The sequence below is a fragment of the Erythranthe guttata genome, chromosome 12 (assembly GCF_056151865.1).
Source record: "Erythranthe guttata isolate IM_541 chromosome 12, IM_541, whole genome shotgun sequence".
Taxonomy (NCBI): Eukaryota; Viridiplantae; Streptophyta; class Magnoliopsida; order Lamiales; family Phrymaceae; genus Erythranthe; species Erythranthe guttata.
This window is the reverse complement of record NC_142544.1, coordinates 13828798-13851148: the sequence shown is the minus strand read 5'-3', so window position 1 is coordinate 13851148 and position 22351 is coordinate 13828798. Positions and strand designations below refer to the sequence as shown.

Genomic DNA, 22351 nt, shown 5'->3' with positions numbered 1-22351 from the left:
TTGTCAACTAAAGTTGAAGTTAATTAATGTTGAGTCAACTAACCAGGGCTCCGACTTCCCAGGCTACCGCCGTAAAAAAAAAAGAATATTTATTAAAAAAAATGAAATAATAATAATAATAATAATAATAATAATAATAATAATAATAATAATAATAATAATAATAATAATAATAATAATAATAATAATAATAATAATAATAATAATAATAATAATAATAATAATAATAATAATAATAATAATAATAATAATAATAATAATAATAATAATAATAATAATAATTATTATTATTATTATTATTATTATTATTATTATTATTATTATTATTATTATTATTATTATTAAAATAAAATACTATAAAACAAACCTTAATTAGAGTTTGAAAGGGTAAAAATGGTATATACTAATTATTTGAGTTCATATCAAATGAAACTTTAAACTAATGGGTTTTACTCAAAAATAAAAAAATGGTTGGGCTTGTCCTACAATACATTATGTAAGCTAGTGAAGGCTCATCCCAAGTAAACCCTATTTTAAATTTCCATAGGTAACTTTTTAATTTATTTTTTATATACTTTTAATTTAAAAATAAAAAGGCTAAAAGTACAACTAATTGCACATAAATTTATTGAAAAAATATAAAATATTATAAAGTCAGATATATTATTTAAAAAAATAATTAATATAGAATTTACAATATGTCATGTAGAATTTAAAACATAAGTTTGAAAGAATCTATTTTGGTTTTCTAAATAAGAAAAAATGGACTATTAGTGAGAAGTGAGAACCCCATCTATCATTTTTTTAATAAAGGTGGGTCCAACCCCTTTTCTTTTATTAGTGATAGATCCAACTTTTTTTTATTGTCAAATTTACCATTCATTCCTTATTATTCACTCTCAACTACTTTAATGCCTATTTAATTTTTTTAATTATAATATTCGTATATTTATTTAAACATATTTATTTTCGATTTTAATTTTGAACTTTTTTCAGTTTTTTATTTGAAATCGATTATAAAAATTTCTGAATTTTTTTTTTAAATCAACTATTTTCGAAATCAACTATTTCCATAATCAACTATAAATTACTGAAAAAAATAATTTTTTTGTTCGTTTATTTCCCTACTCAAATATAATATTTCCGTAAACAACTACATTATTTGCAAAATCAACTATTATTTTTTCAATTTTTTCTAATTCATTTTTTCGGTTTTTTTTTCCAGCTGATTTTTCAAATCGACAAATTACTACATATTATTGAAAACAACTATAAAAAATTGAAATCAACTAAAAAACGTCGAAAACAACTAAAAATAAATAAAGTACAATTTCTTTTTCATTTTTTTAATTCAATTTTTATCGATTTTTTTATTCGAGCAGATCATATTATTGAAAAAAACTATAAAAAAATTAAAATCAGCTGCCAAAAAAACCAAAAATCAACTAAAAATGTCGAAAACAACTAAAAACTCTCAAAAACAACTATAAGCAAAATAGCAGAATAACGAAAAACAACTATATTGTTGTGTAACATACCCGTCATAAAAAATCGTCAAATACAAAATTCTGAAAATTGCTTCTCAATTAACAAGATCCAAGCATTAGAGGAAGACAAATCATTGCCGCAAAGTCAATTAGAATGGCCCTCCTCACATCATCCCTGCAACTCGACAATGGAGAGAAATCCTACAACGAATAAAAAAATAAAATATAGATTGCCACAACCTGTTAATCCAATCTTCAACCAAACGAAACCCTAAAATCGCTGGCATGGAAGATATGAGATGACGGCGGCGGTGCATAACTGAATTGGAGGAGTGGAAGGCAGGCGGAGGTGTAATGGAGGAGTGGCGGCGGCAGTGCGGTTGTGGGGTTCCCTCATCGTTGTCGAGATGTGGTGCCGCCTTCTTCCTCTCCTTGCCCCCGCCTCCGACGCTGCAGATTTCTAGGTAGAGAAAAAGAGAAGAAGAGATGGAGATAATATTTGACGATACAACGGCTGTTGGGTAAAAAAGATGTGGCTAGGGTTTTATGTGTTAATTAGGGATAATATAGGTATAACTAACACCTAATAATTATATAAATATTAATTTAATTAAGCAATTAAGGGGGTTTCACTATTATTGAAAAAGGGAGCGGATCCATCATAATATATCCTAATGTATTGGGGGGTTCTCACTAATAATCCCAAGAAAAAAAAATGGGAGATTGATGTAAGGGCTTTTATTAAAGGCAAATGGGTAAATTAGGAAATGTCTAATTATAGACACGGTAGATTGGAGTGTGTAGCAAGCTGAAGGAGAATTTTGATGGAAAAAGAAGATTTGAAGATATTCTCGTTAAATAAATAAGAAAAATATATAAATTAGCATAAGTAATTGAGAAATCAATGTAATTGGACCAATAAAAAGATTCTAAATGAGGAAATGTGTAATTATAAATTTTCTATGTAAATGAATGTACCAAACCATATCAAAAACACAATCACAATAATTTAACATCTATAATATATACATTCCTTTTTTTCCGAATTCTCTCTTTCGCTCTTGTCTTTATATGTTCCCGGTCGATTAGTTCGTCTTCGCCGGCTAAATACCGGCGCCGGACATACTTTCCGACAAACTCAGGAGTTGGATTTAGAAGGAGGTCTTGATGGTGCAAATATTGCACCATGAACATGTAATTTGATATAATATATGCACATTTTTGTAATGTATGAACATTTTTATAATTAATATAAATGTAATTTTGTAGTGTGTTGGACGCCATATGGGAGAGATATGCATATCTGCGTGCCGATGACGAAAGTTTCATGGCTCGATCCAGTACATGGCCGTAGCCGAGCCTTACAATCCAGGATGCTATCGTCCGTGTTAGAGGATTACATGGAATGGTAATAATAGTGATTTTTAACGATGGCATCCTATATACATCAACGCCGCAACTGGAATTTTATGATATTATCCATATGAACACTTGGGTAAGTTATGTCACACATTTGACAAAACTTTAACGATATTCTATACACGCAAGCGTACTGGAACGAACTTTTACGGTATTATTTGTATGATGTTTCTGGCCTTCCCTTAAGCCACATGTTGGACCGAAGGTGTATAAGAGGATGGTGTCACATGCCCATTAGCTCCAAATATTGCCGGAATGATGTTGATGATGATGTTCCCCGGCGAATAAATAGATTTGATGACGGACAATCATACGACCCGTCAGCATTTATTCGTTCTTGGATAAGAGGGGTGTCGAGATTGGTAATTTTTTTATTGTGCGAATATAAAGTAATTTAGTAGTTAATGTACAATTTTTTTTCGTTTTGCAATTCATTATTTTATTTTACTAGCATTTTTCCCCGTGCGATACACTGGATAAAATTTCAAATGAAAATGATGACTAGTTTAATATATGATAATAATAATTATAATAAAATTTATGGGTCTTAAAATATAAGTCCCTGTTGACAAACCTTATTAGAACTAAATGACAAGCCTAATTAAAATTTGCTTCACATCCTCTATCAAAATTCATTCCAAAAATACCCCTCCACTCACAAATTCGAAATTACATCATGTAAATATTCTATGATGTACTATGGAATTATTTAACATTTTTAATTTGCATTTGGCATTTTTGTTATTTTATTTTTTACGCGGAATACGTTTTTGTTTTTGTTTTTTTTTCATTACTATTTTTTTTTCTTTTTTTCTGCATAATATTGAAAATTATGATTTTTTTTTAAATTCCGGTCGTAGTCATCTAGAAACTCCCGTAATTTCGTTTTTGTCAAACAATACAACTTGTTTTAAAAAATACTATAGTATGCTATGGTACAATATGGTATACTACGGTATACTGTGGTGCAGTGTACTATTCCGAACTCTATCATTCACCAACTTCAAACCCTAACTTCCAACAACTTCCAGCCACCGTTAAATCATAGCAACCAATAAATTTCAGCCACTGCTAAACCCTACCTGCAAAAACCTAGTCGTTCACCAACTATAGCTGCCGACCAAATTATGTATCTATAATTTATATAAAATTATGAAGAATAAACAAAACAATTAAGGATTAAGACACATATTTACAAAACATTTTAGGGGGCCAAAAGTAATATTCAAAAAATATAATGCCAAAATAGATAAAAAAAAAAAAAAATTCTTGGGGGGTCAACTGCCCCCCCTGCCCCTTTGTAGTACCGCCTATGTCGACAATCATGCGACCCGTCTGTATTTATTCGTTCTTGGACAAGAGGGGGGTCGATATCCGTAGTTTTTTTATTGTGCGAATATAGAATAATTTGGTAGTTAATGTACAATTTTTTTCGTTTTGCAATTCAATATTTTATGATTTTATCTAATTTACGTAAGATGGCATTTGAAAAGCTTTATATTATCAATTATATATAATATATAAATTATAAATAGAAGGGTAAAATTCATTTTGCACCCCTATACTATTTGAAAGGTAATTATTTCCCCCCTGATGTATAGAAAACATCAAACACCCCCCAATTTTTAACGGTCAATGATCGAACTTTTAACGGTGTTAAATTTGAGTGTGCAAAGACTCTTTTACCCCACTATATGTATGATATAACCCCTAAGTTCTTTAGGCGTATTTTTTATGGATTGTTGACGATTTTCAGCGTTCGTTAAAATTATGGCTTTTTTGTCGATTTTAGTATTTGATTTAGGGATTTTCAGTTTTTTTTTTCGGAGCATTTTCCCATTATAATATGAAAAACTTTGTTTTTAATTTGCAATTCTTTCATGGTTTTATTCCAATTTTAAGGTTTCTTTTGGATTTCAGGGCTTTTAGTTTTCTTTTTTATTTGTTTTACATTCATAATCTACAATGCTTCTTTCTTATTTTATTCGGCTTTTCAGTTTTTGTATAAGAAAAATGGCTGAAAATAATTAAAGAAAAAAATGACTGAAAATGAGAAAATGGCTGGAAAAAAGTGAAAAATCTGATGAACATTTGTCAAAATTAACCAACCTATATTTATAAATTTTTTGGGGTATTTTCGTCAAAAAAAAAAAAACCAACATTTCTTTGCAAAGTCGGTCAGAGGGTTTGACTAACGGAAATTAGGAAAAAGGCTATCGACAGGGAGATGTTTGATGTTTTTTATACTCCAAGGAGGTAAATGGTACGTTTTGCGTAGTACAGGAGTGCAAAATGAATGTTACCCTAAAAATAACAAGAAAAGAAGAAAACAAAATTGAACACATGTTATAGAGCCCTACCGGGAACCAACTTAGAATATGCTTCAAAATTCACATTTTAAAGGAAGATTCGCTATTCCACATTCGCATCTTTTTTTCCAAATAAATTGGGCCAATTAATTTCCCTCTAATATTTTTCCTCAGAATTCAACGTAATCTGCCAATTAGTTTAATTCCCTCTTGCACCTCAATTTGCCACAGCTTTCATATTTCCAGGTATTTTTTTTTTGCTTTATGTCATCATCAGTTAAATACTCATTTTCTTTGTAACCTTATTACTTTTTCATTTTTCATTGCATTCTTTGATAATTAGATTTCTGATGCATGGCTAAGTTTCTGTAAGTTATCATTTGGTTTTAGAGTCTTTTTACTTGATTGTTGGACTACTTCTGCAGCGAACTTAGCTTCCAGAAATGAAATTGAAAAGGAAAAAAAAAAAGGAGAAGTTTAATTCTCTTTTATTCTTATGGGTAAATTTCGAAAATCCCTCTGAACTTAGGCTAACTTAAGAAGAATACCCCGATCTATCCTTAATTATCAAAATTCCCGACATTTGATCCAATATTACAACAATCCCCTTACGGTTTGACTTTTCACGATTTTTTTTTATTACGGGGAATATTCCCCGAAAAATTTCGATTCTACCCTTGCAGACGTACATATATTTATGCTAATTTTGAGTGATAAAAGTTACCCTATGGGGGCCTTCAAACACAATCTTTATTCTTCTTATAAGGACAAATTGACAACTTTTTAGTATTACCATTACATCTTTGAAAGTAATTTTTACTTTTAAAAAGTAGCATGTAGGAAATTCCACGTCTTCGGGGGTACAATTGACATTTTTCACCTAAATATCTCTAGACTAAAAAAGATTCCGTTGAAAATCACACTGTAAGATGGTCGGTGTAAGATGGAAACAAATGTCGGGGGATTTAGTAATTACGAATAAATGGGGGTGTTTTTCGTAATTTAGCCTAAGTTCGGGGGTTTTCATAATTTACCCTATTCTTAATCCTTGTTCCCATCTATCCAAGAAAAGTGTAAAGGAAAAAAGAAAAAAAGGATAAGCAAAAAACGAATTGGGCTCGAGCTTGATTTTGATCGGTGTTTGTACGACGACTCTATCAGTGATATTAAAATGCTGTATGGAAAAATTTGAGAATTAATTCCATGGAAAAAATTGTAGCTTTTATTTGCATGTCATGCATAAGTACTATTCCTTTTTTATGTCTTAATGAAGTTCTGATATATTGCAACGGAATAAATTTCAGCTGCACAACGTTTTTCCGTTTCAATTGAGTGATTGCCGCTGAATTTAACACATGACTCCAGAGAGTGCATTTCAGCCAAGTAAATCCTTAACTGGATTACATGGAGTGCATTTAGTTTCTCACTCCTCCTTTTCGTTCCAAGATATAAAACAAAATCACGATTCTAACGAGTCATCATCCTGTACTGGAATCGTAAATATCGGGATCAACAAACGGCCAATGTGAGTAAAGAAATTCATATTGCCTAATACTTGTTTCTATAGTCTGTACAAAAAATTAAAAATAAAAAATCGAAGGGTTGATAATCGGTCACTAACTACTATAATATTTTTATTAATCAGGAAAGTTTGGCATCAAAGACCTGCTTGTCTGAGGCCCATCCATTGTTGTCATACCGGTATATTGCAAACATAAATTCATATCTCATTGTCTTAACGAAGTAATTAATTTTTTTTCGTTTATGTCACGATGAATTAGTTGCTGTTTAATTGCAGGCGATAAAAACTTTGCGGAAACAGTTGTTAATGTGCTTACTTCACTTCCTTTTATCGCCCTTGGACTCCATGCCCCGAGGTGGTCCTTTATACAGTTAAACCTCTATAAATTAATACAGTTGGTACCAACAAAATTCTATTAAGTTAGTAAAATATTAAATTATCGAGCTAATAATTTAGTACGTTTTTACCGACCCGGGACCGTAAGAAATTATTATTTAAACGAGGTTATTGATTTATCGAGGTTCTACTGTATATCTCCTCAAAATTGAATCATAATTGTAAAAGATCTATTTGTTTTCTGTCACACTTGTTATATTTTTCTATGGTTGCTATGCAGGAAAAATCTTAATTGTAGAATATATGCGAATTCATTAATTGGAGTAGGAGTTGCGTCGAGTTTTTATCACGCTTCGAGAGGGAAACTGAGGAAGTATCTCAGATGGGCTGACTACACTATGATAGCCACAACTACAGTGGTTAGTCAAATCATTTAGTTATTCCATAATTTCACTATCCGCAGAATTTTTTATTACGAAATACGGATCATTTTTTTTTTCCGGCTATTACGTACAAATGAAAGATTAATTACAGTAGAACCTCAATAAATTAATACTCGATAAATTAATAACCTCGCTTAAAATAATAGTTTCTTCTGGTCCGGACTCAGTTAAAGCCTACTAAATTATTAGTTCGATAATTTAATATTTGGCTAAATTAATAGAATTTTGCTAGCCCCCACTCTATTAATTTATAGAGGTTTGACTGTACTTCGATTTATTTCTTTATGCAGTGCCTGTCAAGAGCAATCAGGAGTGAAAACCCGAAGTTGCTGATGGCAGCATCTGCTTTCTTTCTGCCGATACAACCACTTATGGTTTCCGCAGTTCACACGGGAATGATGGAGGTAGCAAAAATCATTTCGAAATTGAAATATAAATACTCAAAAAAATTTATTACTATATTTGTGTTACTTATTCTATATTTACGCGATGATAAATCAGGTTGCATTTGCTAAGAGAGCATTTCAAGATCCGAATCTTAGGACAGCACATAATGTGCATAAGGTGTCGTCACTATTAGGTGGTGCGCTTTTCATTGCGGATGACCTTCTCCCTCAGACTCCGTTTCTACATGCTGGATGGCACCTTGCGGCTGCTCTCGGAGTTAGCACTTGCAACAAACTTTTGCAATAGCTATTTGGATCGGAGTACTATTATTCCGAACTCATTCTATATCACTAATTTGTCGATAAAACCTGTGTCTAGCTCCCTCGTAGATTTAATTTCCATGTCTTGTCACAAGTACGAACATTTTGGTAATCGTCAGTCAAGAAATTAAGAATGTACTTTTAACATTCATGTCTTATATCTTTTATTTATTTTTCTTTCAAGAGTCACTCTTGGCTTAGTAATTGTTAGAGAATATTATATTATAGAATTCTCCTAATAGTAGGATTCTAGTATGATTCGGTTACCTAGATTAGTTAGGATTTAGTTACCTAGTCAAACTCTATTACCTTACATTATTTCTCTATATATATTCCATGTAATCAACCCATAACACAATTGGGGTTTCTATTCTATTACGTATTATTATTTCTCTCTTTCTCATATTCCATTCTTCCTATATGGTATCAGAGCACCAGGTTTAGGTTTTTTTAAACTAGCCGCCTTCCTTCTCCATGGCGGTGAAAACCTAGCCGCCTTTCTTCTCCATGGCGGTGACCAAGTTTATTTAACCTAGCCGCCTTCCTTCTCCATGGCGGTGAAAACCTAGCCGCCTTTCTTCTCCATGGCGGTGACCACCCAATTTTCTCCCTCCCCCGGTGGTGGTACTCTAATATTTTTTCTTTTTCTATCTTTTACATGAACCCGAATTTTCTCCCTCCCCCGGTGGTTCTCTATCTTTCCTGTTCCTCTTCTTCTCCATGGCCTATGGCCTAAAACCTAGCCGCCGCCTCTCTTCTTCTACATGGCCGGCGACCACCACCCCAATTTCTTCCCTCCCCCGGTGGTGGTGCATCATCTCTATCTTTATCAGTTCTTCTTATTATCCGACATCTTCTTCTTCTTAGTCGGTTAATGTAATTTCTCTCTCTTTAATCTCTATCTTCTTTTAATTATTCTTCTTCCCTCCCTCATATCTTCTATCCCTCTCGATTCATAAAAAAAAAAAAAAAAAAAAAAAAAAAAAAAAAAAAAAAAAAAAAAAAACTCCATGTATTTTCTTCTTTCTATTAATTTGGCAGATATTTTCACCAATGACTGGATTTTGCGGGTTTTCTTTCCAGTCTTCACTTTTGGAGTTTATTCGTTCCGACTGCGGGAGCGTGTTATCAAGGGATTGTCCAGTCTTCACGTTCGTCACGTTTCGACTGAGGGGGCGTGTTAGAGAATATTATATTATAGAATTCTCCTAATAGTAGGATTCTAGTATGATTCGGTTACCTAGATTAGTTAGGATTTAGTTACCTAGTCAAACTCTATTACCTTGCATTATTTCTCTATATCTATTCCATGTAATCAACCCATAACACAATGGGGGTTTCTATTCTATTACGTATTATTATTTCTCTCTTTCTCATATTCCATTCTTCCTATAGTAATTTCTCCTTTTTAATATAAGGGGAAATTGGTTGCTGCTCCCTAAAAAAAAAAAAAATTACAGCCAACATGCATGTTGATTTATGTTATTTACTAAAAGTTCTCAGTGTGTTTTAACCTAGCACATTATCATAAGATGAAGTTACAAAAATACCCTTTCGGTATTAAAGGCGATAATAAACAAATCTGTCTCACGCATTTCCCTAGAAAAGATCTCTCGCTTAAATTACTCCGGTTTTGTTCTACTATGTGCTTCGTTTCTGAGTATTATCGCTCAATTCCTTGTTGATTTTGTGAGCTTCTGTTCGTTTTTGGTCGTTTGTAGTGCGAAGATAGGAACGGACGGTGCGAGTCGTGTAAGTAATTTGAATTTTATGTAAATTGAACACAAGTTCATGCGTGTGATCGTTTGTTACTGGTTATCGATCATTTGTTTTTATGGTGATCTTAGCGAGACTGAAGTGATCTTAGCGAGACTGAAGTGATCTTAGTTTCTTTGGCCGATATGCTGTTTAATTTATCGATATTAGTCGTTTATGTATTTTTTTCGTTTGTGGTGCGATGATAGGAACACAGTACGATTCGCACATGCGTATACTATTATTCTAAGATACATTTGTTATGTTAGTGAGATCTTAGGTTTAAGTTCGTCGTTTGTTTTATCTTTATGTTTTTGTGTTGATATGACAAGAATATAGTTTGTTTGTGTATGTTTTATTCTGTTTCTTTAAGGATTTTTTTTGTATATTTTTGTGTCGTTGATGTTGTTGATACATAGTTTTTTTTCTCAGAATGGTTTAGCCATAGCTTAGTTACATTAAATATTGGAGTTGAGATAAATTAATGTGTTCTTGTATAGTTGTATGTCTTACGTTTATGCACATGTTATATTGATAATTAAAGAGCTTAGTTAACATAATTTACTTATTTTTCTTCTTTTTTACTTATTTGTCTTGTGTTTTGCTGTGTATCTCTTATGTTTGTAGTGGCATGCATGGAGCATAGTTATCTTCATGTGTTTATTAGTTAAACTTTAGATGCTAATGATTTTATGTAATTGTATGTCTATAAATAGTAGGTATGACTTAGGGGTGGTAAACGAGCCGACTCGTGAGCTCGACGAGCCGGCTCGTAAAAAGCTCGAACTCGGACTAGAGGTTTTCGAGCTCGCGAGCTCGAGCTTTCTGACGAGTCGAGCTCGAGCCGGTTTTTAGTTGTTCATGAGCTCGCGAGCCTTATTTATTATTATTTTTTTATTTTTTATATGTTATTTTTATTTAAATAATGTATAATAATATAAAATATTATAGAAATAAATACAAATATTAAAAATATATATAATTACAATTTAGTTTTTATTTTGTATTTTTAAAAAATAATTTTTAATAATAAAATAATAAGTTAAAAAAAAAAAAAGAGCTTGGGCTCGAGCTCGACAAAATTGACAGGAGCTCGAGCTCGAGTCTATTTCAGCCAAAAGAGGCGAGCTCGGCTCGTTCACACCCCTAAGGTATGTTAATGTTTTTTTTTTTTTCAGGATGGCAAGTTATGTTATTTTATTTTTCAAGTTTGTTAGCTGTTATGCTGGGAAGAATTTTAGTTTTGGAATAAACTATCAGAGCTTGGTTGATTTTGTGGTTAAAACATGGGCTTCACTAAGCACATTGGTTTCTAGTTACAATTTGCCTGAAGTGGGCATTGTTTACTCGATGATGTTAATGACGTGTCTGTTATGTTTGACTTACATGGTCAGTGTTCACTTAAATGGTTAGAAGTTATAGTGAAACAAATGAATATGTTGATGTTGAGTCAAGTTATAATGTGATTAGTTCAACAAATGCAATGATTGTTGCATCGTTTGAGCAGAATGGGGGGAATATTGCTAATGAATCATGCAGCTCAAGCAAGCCAAAAGTGTTGTCGAATTATAAATGGGATCCAGTTGATTTATTAAGTGGGGCAATTTTTTGAAGGGTGGCTCCGGATATGAAGAAATGTTTGGCAAAATGCGCTTATGAATCTGGTTTTTTATCTCATTGGAAGGTTTTCTTGTCGATTTCTCTTCGGGTTTTGAAGTAGGATTCCATCGGGGTTTTCTGCTTGATGCCTCGGCCCGGGTTGTAGTTATCCCTCCTCGCTTAAGCTGCCTCTCAACTTTCATGGCCATATGAACGGCCTCCTCAATCTCAATGTAGTGCTGCAACTCCACTACATTAGCAATCTCCCGGTTTCAGCCCTCAATATTGGCTAGAATCATAGCAATCTCCATCTCCTTATGGCACTCCTCGACTGGCTTACTACCTTGCTTCAAGCTTTGCAATTTCAGATGCAAGTCTCTATAATAATGTGAGGGCACGAACCGCCATCTAATAAGTGTATTCATAGACTCCCAATCAACAATTGGTGGTTCGCCAGTTTTGTGTTTAGTCACTACCAATTGATTCCACCAAATAATAGCAAAATCAGTGAACACGTACAGCTGCAAGCTTCACCTTCTTTTCCTCGGAATAATTGTGGCAATTGAAAACGAGCTAAACCTTTTTTTCTCATTATATGTATGCCTCGGGATCACTCTTCCCTTGGAAAGATGGTATACTCAATTTGATCGAGCTGAAATTTCGATCAACTTCATCTCATTCTCGTCCCACATTACCTTGCTTCGGTCTGTCAAATATGTCACCTCTGTTTCCTTGTCCTTTACGCCATCGCCTAGAAGTATTAGACTCTGCCTCAGATTGTAACACCCCGCGTCTCCGATAAATTAATTATTCATTAATTAGCATCTATTTACTTAACGTGATTTTATCTCTTATGTGTGTTTATTAGTTTAAGTTTTTATTTAGGTGATAACCGGTGAAATTTCATATAGAATGCATTAGTCCGAAATAATTTTGGACGTATTTGAATTGATCATCTTAGTTAATTATTAGTCTAGAGATTAATTATACTCATTTGTTTGCTAGAACTTATTTGTTAGGAGAATTTCAAATCACATATTTTCTTAAATAAAAATAGAAAATTCCTCCTATTCATCCCTCAATTTTGACCATGGTACAACACAAGACAAAAAATTTCCTTGAGTACAACCCTTCTCTAGGTGAGCCCATGTACATTAAGATTTTTCTTTTTGAATTTCTTTTTGAATAGTTAAATGAAATTGCAAAGAAGTCCCTCTAGTTAATTCCTAAATTTTCTTAAATTGCAAAAAGGTCACTCTCCAATTCTTAATCTTTTAGGTTGCAAGTCCCCCACTACTCTATAAATAGAACCCAAACCTTCATCTATTTTCTCATCTTCTCAACACACATTCTAAAAATCAAAGATCAAAATCTCTTTCTCTTCTTCTCCATTTTCGAAATTAGTAGTGTAGGAAAGCCCCAAAATTTTTCTTACAAGAGTAAAATTCTTGGCCAAAGGAGTAAGTCTTCTTCCTCTTCTTTCTTTTCTTCATTTTCGAAAATTTCAAGAAGCTAAGCTTCATCTTCCTCTCTCTCTAAAATTTCTTCTTCTTCCCCTTGTAGAAAGGAAAGAACACCCTTCCAAATTTCTAAGAAGATTAAGGTGAGAATTTTCGAATTCTTGCTACAAGTGCTTCAACACCAATAGTAATTTCTTCTCTTTAATTTCTTGTTAATGTTCTTGTGGTGACCGAAAACTGAAGGAGAAAGAAAATAAAATTTTGTGTTGAATTTATGCTTTGATCATCCATGCATGTAAGAATCTAAGCTTTAAATGATATAATCTTGAAGAATTAAGAATAATATTGTAATTTTATTTTTATGTATTTATATATATATACTAGACCTGCGTGATCTTAAGAAAACTTCGATCCATGGTTTTCGTAAACCTGCGTGGTCGAAGAAAGTACTTGATCCATGGTTTATTTATAAAATCTATACGTGCTATATATAAGTATATGTTTCTATGTGTATATATATCGACCTACATGGTTGTAAGTGTACTCCCTTCGGGTTGAAGAAGCTTGCAATCCATGGTTTATGAATTATGAATAATAAGATAATATACGAAGATAAAAACGGAGAACAAGATTAATAAAAATGGAATTTTGTGTGATTGAATTGTTGATGGTTCGAATATTTTGGAAAGGAAATGAAATAAATGAAAATTTGGTGATACTTGAAAGAAAACATCAAGTCTCTTGAGAAAGATGGCTTGAACTTTAATTAATGAAACTTGGAGATAGTAAATAACCAAATGCATTGAGTTGTTTTGCTATATGTGTAAATATGTGATCTATGTTCTTTGCTTGAGTTGTTATGTGTCTTACTTGCTTTTGTGATTTTGTGACTAAACTATGTGCCTTTGTGAAATATGTGGAAATATGTGTGCTTATGTGAAAGCTAACTTTGAATATGTGAAATGAAGAATATATACTAACTTCACTTGCACGTTTTTTAAGTTGAAAAATCTTGTAAAACATAGATCGAATAAGCACGGGGTATGAGGGACCGGTACCCCAAAAATGAGATAAAGAGTGTGTGATTTGATTCCACTTATGAAACGGGTTCCAAATAAATGAAGGCTTATTGTCTATGGTTTTACTTGATTTTTCAAAGGATATCCGAACGAAAATGTTTTCTCACACACCTAATCAAATTGCTTGAAATGAATGAAAGTATGTAGTAACCTCACTTGCACGTTTTTAAAATTGGAAAGTCTTGAAAAACATAGATCGAATAAGCACGGGGTATGAGGGACCGGTACCCCAAAAATTAGATGAAGAGTGTGTGGTTTGATTCCACTTATGAAACGGGTTCCAAATAAATGAAGGCTTATTGTCATGGTTTTACTTGATTTTTCCAAAGGATATCCGCACAAAAATGTTTTTTTTCTTTCTCACACATTATATGAGCACTTGAATGAATGTGTGTGTAAAAGAATGACGACTCCCTTGTGAGGGATTTCCTCTTATTCCTTATGAAATGATGAAAGGAAGGTCTACGAGGTGAATCGAAAAGTTCTAAGAGGTAAACCGAGAAGGTAAAGGTAAATTGGTAAAGTTCCTCAATGAAATGATGATTGAGGTAAAATGGAAATGTTTATATTGTGTATATGTGTGATTTGAGATGGGATATATACATATATACATATCATAAATATATGCTTGTTTGCCTATGTGTATTCGGTATTCCTTCGGAAATTATCATTGAGTCCAAAAGACTCATATAGGTGTTGAAATGCTTGAAGGTACTTTAAATCCCGAGCATGAGTCGTAAAGTTGGAGTCGAGTTCGAGGATCGAGGGATGTGTTTATATGGAAGCTGGCGTATGGATCTTGTGTGCTCTTAATTTAGCCATATTGTTCTACTTATATAGTTTAATTTTAAAGACTTTCAATACCGTCTTAGATATTTGTTATCGTACTCTTCCACCTCTCGGGGGATCTTATTAGTAAGAACATTGCATCTAATAACAATTAGGATTTTGATTTCCTCTTTTTGCCAAACTTCTATATAATGCTTATCGGTTAATTATATGTTGTGTTATGCTCTGTTGTTCGATAATCCGTATTAAATATACTTTCTATTTAGAATTGCATGTAATTTTACAGAGTCATAGGTCTTTCTGTTAGGGTTATTTTGGTAGGTCTTTTGCATCATTTCGATAAGCTATGAATTTATTATGAATTAATTTCCATAACTGTACACATGCATAGTCATTTTAGGACATGCATCAATATGTGAAGTTTTTCTTACTCAAATCAATCTATTTAAATTTTAGTATGTTCCTAACTCAATTTTCTGTTTTGGTATAAAATTTAGTAGTGTTTAGAACAGTGGAGAATTTATAAATAATTCTCAAAGCTCCCTCTTCTGTTCTGGATTTTCAAACTGTACAGTTGCATGTATTTAATTATTTCTGTTAACTGGCTAATGATATTTGAAAATTGTTTTACATAAATAATTTAGACCCATATTAGAGTATGTGGTTAAAATTTCAAGGTCTTTTCAAGAATGGTTTAAGACAAATTAATTTTCTAAGTTGATCTACCTAATCTGTGTGGAATTCCTAATCTTTACTCTTGATAATTTAAATAATCTAGTCATGCATGCCTCATTTGTGATAGTTGGTTAAGTATATATGATACGGTAATATGTGGACACTCTTCCTCTGATTTTAAAAGAAAAATTTATGCGTAACTTTTTATTTGTATAAGGTGATTTTTAAAACGAGCATTCCACACTCATTATTTTCTATAAGTCTTCCGCTAGCATATTTTAAATTACTAAGTAAGTGTAATTAGAAAAGGGGTGTCACACAGATTCTTCATCGAACTACAATTCGTCACATTAGCATACAACGGGTTGACAAATAGGTTGCCGCATTTGTGGCACTGGTGCAGGTCTTAGCCTATTCAACTCATCAATTTGATTTTGCATCATTTAAAGGGTTATATGTTATATGCAGAAGTTGGAAGTGCTGCTTCGTTGCTCCGTCCCTTTCATGGTGTTCAAACGCAAAATATTGTTAAAGGAAACAAGATTTTCTCACCAATCCCTCATGTGTATCACTCGATATGCTCTTCACTAGTGTTTCACACAATTTGCCTTTTACCCTCTTTTGATCTCACACTCACTTGCCTTTTTTCCACTCGTAAATTCTCTTCAAAGTTCTAAAGAAACTAATTGAGAAAATATTAAGTGAATTTTTCATTTTTTTTATTCAAAGCTAAATAGTATTTTATCAATCCAGAAATTATTTGGAGGCAAATAGAAGGAATTTTGAATTTAATGGTAAAAGGAAACAAAAGAGATAGGAAACAAAGAAACAACGTGAAATTCAATTGGAAAAAAAGTAGACAAGGAAACAAGATATTCAAGGAGTTGCCCAAGTCTATTAAATTATTTGTTTTGCCCAAATCTATTAAAACTCCTCACAAGAAATTTTCATTGGTTGAATTTTAAATTTTGCTGCTTCTTCTTTTTTTTTCTTACTTTTTTTTTTCTTTTTTCTTTCTTTCTTTCTTTGTTTTTTTCTTTTTTATGTATCCGGTTTTTCTAAGGTTTTTCAGAAACTTTATTTTTTTACGAACACTATAGACAACAAAATTCAAGAAAATATGAGATAGAGTAGAAGACACAACAAGAAAAGATACGAACAAATCGAAGAATGAAAACAAAACAAAGACACGAAAAAAAAGATTGGTGAAACTTTTTTTTGGAAATTAGGTCTGGTTACCAACTTATACGAATCCCGTAAAACTTGTTACAAGACACAATAATCTTATGCGGAAGCAAGAACGGAACGTCCAAAAACAAATGATTCGATTGGCGGAATTCGGAATATTGACCCCGCAGCTATAGAGAGCTAGAAACCAATATTATCAAGGTGAAAGTATTGACCCCGTGATTATAATGAATCATAATCCAATACTATATTGCTAAGAATAATTCACAAGAATCCACTCGCAAAATATCCCGAAGAGTTGTTGAAGAACAACAAAGGAGAATTTAAATCTCTCAAATAATGCTTAAAAACGTCCAAAAAGTAACGACCCTAAAACAACCTACTTATAAGTCTCAAAAGACCTAATCTAGCAAGAAAAATAACTCCTAACTTATATATAATAAGAAAATAACCAAATAAACTAAATTGAGTCTAGAACGGACTCTAAATCGCAAGAACAAACTGTCTCAAAATTAAATATGAAAATTAACAATTCTTCTTCTCCAAGTCACGTCTTCTCGGCTGGATGACTAAATGGGCTCAAGTATTTGAGCTCGCTTTGCTTCACGATCTGCTCCGATAATTCTACTCCAATTAAGTCCAGCTAGGATCAAACTAGGATTCATTAATTCTTCCTTTCGGAGCTCGTCTTTTACTAAGTTAAGCATAGCTGCTTCAATCCTCTTGGCCTGAGCTCGTGTAATCGGTCCTCTTGGCACATGCAACTCGTCTGAAACATTAACTCCTTTATCCAGCTCAGTACTAGCTTGCGTACTTGGCTGGTTCGTATCATTCTCCCCCTCTTGAAACTGATTCGTCCTCGAATCTGAACCTACATCAAACGGAGATAGGGCTGAAAAATTAAAAGTCGAACTGACTTAATACTCACTTGGAAGGTCGATCAATAGGCATTGTCGTTGATATTTTCCAGCACTTAGAATGGTCCATCTCCTCGCGGCTTAACTTTCAAACTCCGGTGGTTAGGAAATATATCCTTGCGGAAGTGTGCACAAATCCAATCGCCATGCTCAAATGTAAGGTGTTTTCGCCCCTTATTAGCTCGGTTCGCAACTTGCTTATTCCTCTTCACAATGTTCTCGCGTGCTTCTTCATGGATTTTCTTCACTAACTCAGCCTTATGCTTTCCATCTAGGCTGGAAATCTCAGTTAAAGGCGTTGTAATTGTGCTGAAGTTGGCACAAATCTCCTATAGATTCCAGCTAGGCCATGGAAGATTCGGGCCTCGGATGCGTTCTTTGGTATTGGACATTCTCAAACAACTTTAACCTTATCCTCATCCACTTCAACACCCCTTGAACTCACTACAAAACCAAGGAAAACAATCCTATCTAGGCAGAAATCACACTTCCTCGAATTGGCATATTGTTGTTCCCACCTTAATGACTCCAATACACACCTTAAATGCTCAATATGGTCATGCAATTTTTTTCTATATACCTTATCATCAAAGTAAACAACAACAAAATTTTCCTATATAAGCTCGCAGAACATGATTCATAAAACGCATAAACGTACTAGGTGCATTAGTCAAACCAAAATGCATTACTAATCATTCATACAATCCATCCTTAGTTTTAAATGCAGTTTTCCACTCATCTCCCTCTTTCATGCGAATTTGGTGATAACCACTTTTCAAATCAATTTTAGAGAAGATAATGGAACCATGTAGTTCGTCAAGCATATCATGTAATCGAGGAATAAATTGTCGATATTTTACCGTAATTTTGTTGATGGCTCGATAATCAACACACATTATCCAACTCCCATTCGTCTTCGGTACTAGTAAAACAGGCACTACACAAGGACTCACTCATAAAAATGCTTTCTCGAACATGTTCTTTAGCTAACAGGTCGTCCACTTGCCATTATAACTCCTTCGTCTCCTCGGGACTACTTCGGTAATCAGGTCTATTCAAAATTTGGAACCCTGGAATAAAATCAAGTTGGTGCTCAATCCCTAGTATTGGTGGCCACCCCGTTGGCATCTCGTTCGGAAAGACATCATCGAACTCATGCAAAAGAGAAATAACAATACTAGGCAAAGAAGAATTAAGGTTATCATTAGCAAAATAGGACTCCCTAAACACTAACAACATCATTGTTCTCTCACCCTTACATGCACTCTTAATCTCTCTTTCTTTTGCATAAAAACTCATTTTTCTCTCATCTCTGTTTATTAAGTTTGCATTCTCTTCTTTTTCTTTTCTCACTTCGGCTAAACTCTCTTGTTTTACCTCTCCACTACAACTAACACGTTCAAACTCAATTTGTTTTGAATTTGCAGCAATGGACTTCTTGATCTGATTTTGCTCATCAAACACCTGACGAGGTGGTAAAGGTGTAAAGTGTGATTCGCATGCCATCCTTAGTAAAAGTGTAGAGATTTTTGTAACCATCATGAACTGTTCGTCGATTAAACTGCAAAGGTCGCCCAAGTAAGATATGACTTGCTTGCATGGGCACAACATCAAACCTCACCTCATCTCTGTATTGTCCAATACTAAAGGAAACCAAGACTTGTTTCGTCACTCTCAACTCGCCACTTTCATTCAACCACTGAAGCTTGTTGGTCCCGGATGTTTGGTGACTTACAGCCCTAGCTTGTCTACCATTAGCTTGCTTGTCACATTCACGCAACTTCCTCCATCAATTATCAATCCACATACTCGATTTTGAACGTGGGATTGTGTGTAGAAGATGTTCTCTCGTTGTATTACGTCACCATCTTCTTCAGCTTGCACGTGGATAGTTCGAAGTACAACAAGTGCGAGTCCATGAACAGCTTGTACCACGTTACCTTCCTTAGGTGCTAATTTCGAATTTGACATTGCCTCCTCCTCGGACTCTAGCTCGCCATTCTCTAATAAAATCATAGCTCACCGGCTAGGGAACTCCGTGGCGATATAAACTGATCCATGACATCTATAGCATTTAATATCACGTGTCCGTTGTGGTTGTGACGAAGTATTACCTCTCTCAGGTGGTGCTCGGTTGATTGGATTTTCATTGGAAGGTTTCGTTGTCGATTTCTCCTCGGGTTTCGAAGTAGGATTCCATCGCGGTTCGAACCTTGATGCATCGGCCTGAGCTGTAGTTCTCCCTCCTTGCTTAAGTTGCCTCTCAACTTTCAAGGCCATATGAACGACCTTCTCAATCTCAACGTAGTACTGCAACTCCACTGCATTATCAATCTCCCGGTTCGGCCCGCAAATAAATCTTGTCATCATGGCCTCTCGATCCTACTCAATATTGGATCGAATCATTGCAATCTCCATCTCCTTATGGCTCGTTTGGTTTGAGTGATAATGGGTGATTGACTAATTAATCCAACTGAATCAAACATTTGGTTAGAGTGACTAAAGCCCATGAGTGATAGGAGGCCCGGTTTTTAATCCCCCACTTGGGTGATAACTTGTCCACCCAATATTGGGTGGATTACATAATCCCAAACAAAAGAAAGTAGGTGGCATTGTGTAGTTTACACAAATACACTCATCAATAAATTCACTTATCTAAATATCTGACTTTCCCACCCACTACTACGCACACACTTTTATTAAAAACAGCAGATCCTCAATTCAAATCCATTTCTTTTTTTTCATTTTCGTGTCACAAGTGTTCAGAAGAACAATCGCTGAGGTAAATCGTATACCTTTTTGTGCGTGGATTTATTACATCTTCATTCCGCCTTCATTATCTTTATTGAATTTATTCGAGAATCGAACACAGGAAGGTGCTCGTTCCGGCGTCGGTGCTCCTAGTAACTCAAACGCAGGATCGGTGAGGTAAATCTTCCTTTTTAATTAACATTTTTTCTACATTTTTTACTTATTATTATGATATTGTGGTTCTAATGTGTTGGGTATGGTATTTTAAATTATATTATACGTATAAAACTTGTTATTGATTTTGTTATTGCAGTTTCGTACAGTTTTTGTTTGAAATGGATATTAGAGAGGAGCATGAAGAGATCTTGTTGATTTTGGAAGAAATAATTAACATTTCCAAGTTATTCCTTATGGCATGTTATGGGGCTTATCGTAAGTTAAAAGAACGTCGTGCAATTCGTAATCATTTAGTGCGTTCTTATATGTCTTATAGTTTAAATGCTCGAGTGCCCGACCAATTAGAAAAAATTAATAGATTGATACACGGTACTGATGTACATTGTTTTGATAATCTGCGTATATCTAAAAATGCATTTGTCCGACAGTGTTTTCTAATTCAGATTTGGTGGCTTAATTTAGGGGTGAGGAAAAAAAATCCGAAAACCGAAAAACCGAGCCGAAAACCGAAAAACCGACCCGAAATATGCCGTCCCGAAGCAAGAACCGCATATACGGTTTTTTATTTCCGCCGAACCAAAATTTTCGGTTCACACTCGGTTTTTCAAGTGGTTAACCGAGCCGATGTACCGAACCGACCCGAAACGACGTCGTTTTGATAGGGCCTAATATATATTCCTGATTATTTTTTTTCTCTGAATTTTGGAGTGCCCTAGAGCCCAATCACCCGCCCCAGCCCAATAACCCGCCCCAGCCCGCTTCTTTTTCTCTCTGAAATTAGCACATCTCCCACTCCCAAATAAAACCCTAGCTTCTCCTCTGTCAATCGATTCACTTCCGTCTTCCGCCGTCACACATAGAAATACTTTGAGTCTGAGAGTCTTCTCCTTCCAAAGTCTGCAACGGTAAGTTCTTTTTTTATTTAAATATAATTTCTCTGTTCTATAGAATACAATATACATACATTATATATATAGATTTATGTATTTTGCAGATTGGTATAAACAATCAGAAGATCTTTCAACTTTGATGGAGTCGTGGGGGAGTTGGTGTCTTGGTGATAATATATCTTTGTTTTTTTGCTGTTTTTGTTAACTCTCCTAAGTCCTAAACGATCTTAAGTAATATTACAACTTTGGTCTTTGGATTTATGTTTTAAACTCAATTCTTGGTGTAATGAATCTTTTGGTGATTTGGTTACTTTCTGCGCGTTTTTTCTTTATTTTTTGGATGATGAAATGCTGCTTTTTTTTTTTTTTTCTTCTTCTGTTGTGATGTTGTGCTACTGAACTGTTAATTGTTGTTTCTTTTTTTAATTTTTTTTTTAATGCTGTGATGTGATTTTTTTGTGTATGGGCTGATTTTGTCCTAAGTTTTGGGTTTTTTTTTAATCTTTTGGGCTTTGTTGGTTCAAAATGGGCTGAATTATTTTTAGCATATTTTGGGCTTATTTAGATTTATTTTAGAGAAAAAAGGGTTGAAAACCGACCCGAAAACCGGAACCGTTAAGAAACCGAACCGAAAATTTAGGAACCGAAAAAAAACCGAAACCGAAAAAAAAAAACCCGAAAAACCGACTAGAACCGAACCGACATGAACCGACCGGTTTGGTTTTTGGTTCTTTGTGAACCGACCATTTCGGTTCCAGGTTCGGTTTGAGGCTAAAACCGAGCCGATCCGAGCCGATCTCACCCCTAGCTTAATTGATGCACGGAATAAAAAAGTTAATGAACAATTG

General features: G+C 33.8%; 1 protein-coding gene, 1 long non-coding RNA gene and 1 pseudogene across 2 annotated transcripts; 2 read left to right on the top strand and 1 right to left on the bottom strand.

The window, feature by feature from the left end:
- The first annotated feature begins 6505 nt into the window (after nucleotides 1-6505).
- On the top strand, nucleotides 6506-8266 carry LOC105970219 (uncharacterized). The gene is made up of 6 exons (XM_088826466.1): nucleotides 6506-6740; nucleotides 6861-6916; nucleotides 7014-7092; nucleotides 7354-7492; nucleotides 7807-7920; nucleotides 8018-8266. The coding sequence occupies exons 1-6, from the start codon at nucleotides 6571-6573 to the stop codon at nucleotides 8207-8209; spliced, it is 750 nt and encodes a 249-aa protein (XP_088682592.1). The 5' UTR covers nucleotides 6506-6570; the 3' UTR covers nucleotides 8210-8266.
- Nucleotides 8267-17337: 9071 nt separating this feature from the next.
- Nucleotides 17338-20052, bottom strand: LOC148766532 (uncharacterized; annotated as a pseudogene).
- A 1031-nt stretch (nucleotides 20053-21083) lies between these two features.
- On the top strand, nucleotides 21084-21903 carry LOC148766531 (uncharacterized). The gene is made up of 2 exons (XR_016034841.1): nucleotides 21084-21518; nucleotides 21608-21903. It is a non-coding gene; the product is annotated as an uncharacterized LOC148766531 (long non-coding RNA).
- The last annotated feature ends 448 nt before the right edge of the window (nucleotides 21904-22351 follow it).

Coding starts and splice junctions, on each gene's coding strand:
- LOC105970219 (XM_088826466.1), top strand. CDS start 6,571: ATGACTCCAGAGAGTGCATTTCAGCCAAGTAAATCCTTAACTGGATTA. Junction 6,741..6,860: donor GGGATCAACAAACGGCCAAT/GTGAGTAAAGAA, acceptor TTTATTAATCAG/GAAAGTTTGGCATCAAAGAC. Junction 6,917..7,013: donor CATCCATTGTTGTCATACCG/GTATATTGCAAA, acceptor GTTTAATTGCAG/GCGATAAAAACTTTGCGGAA.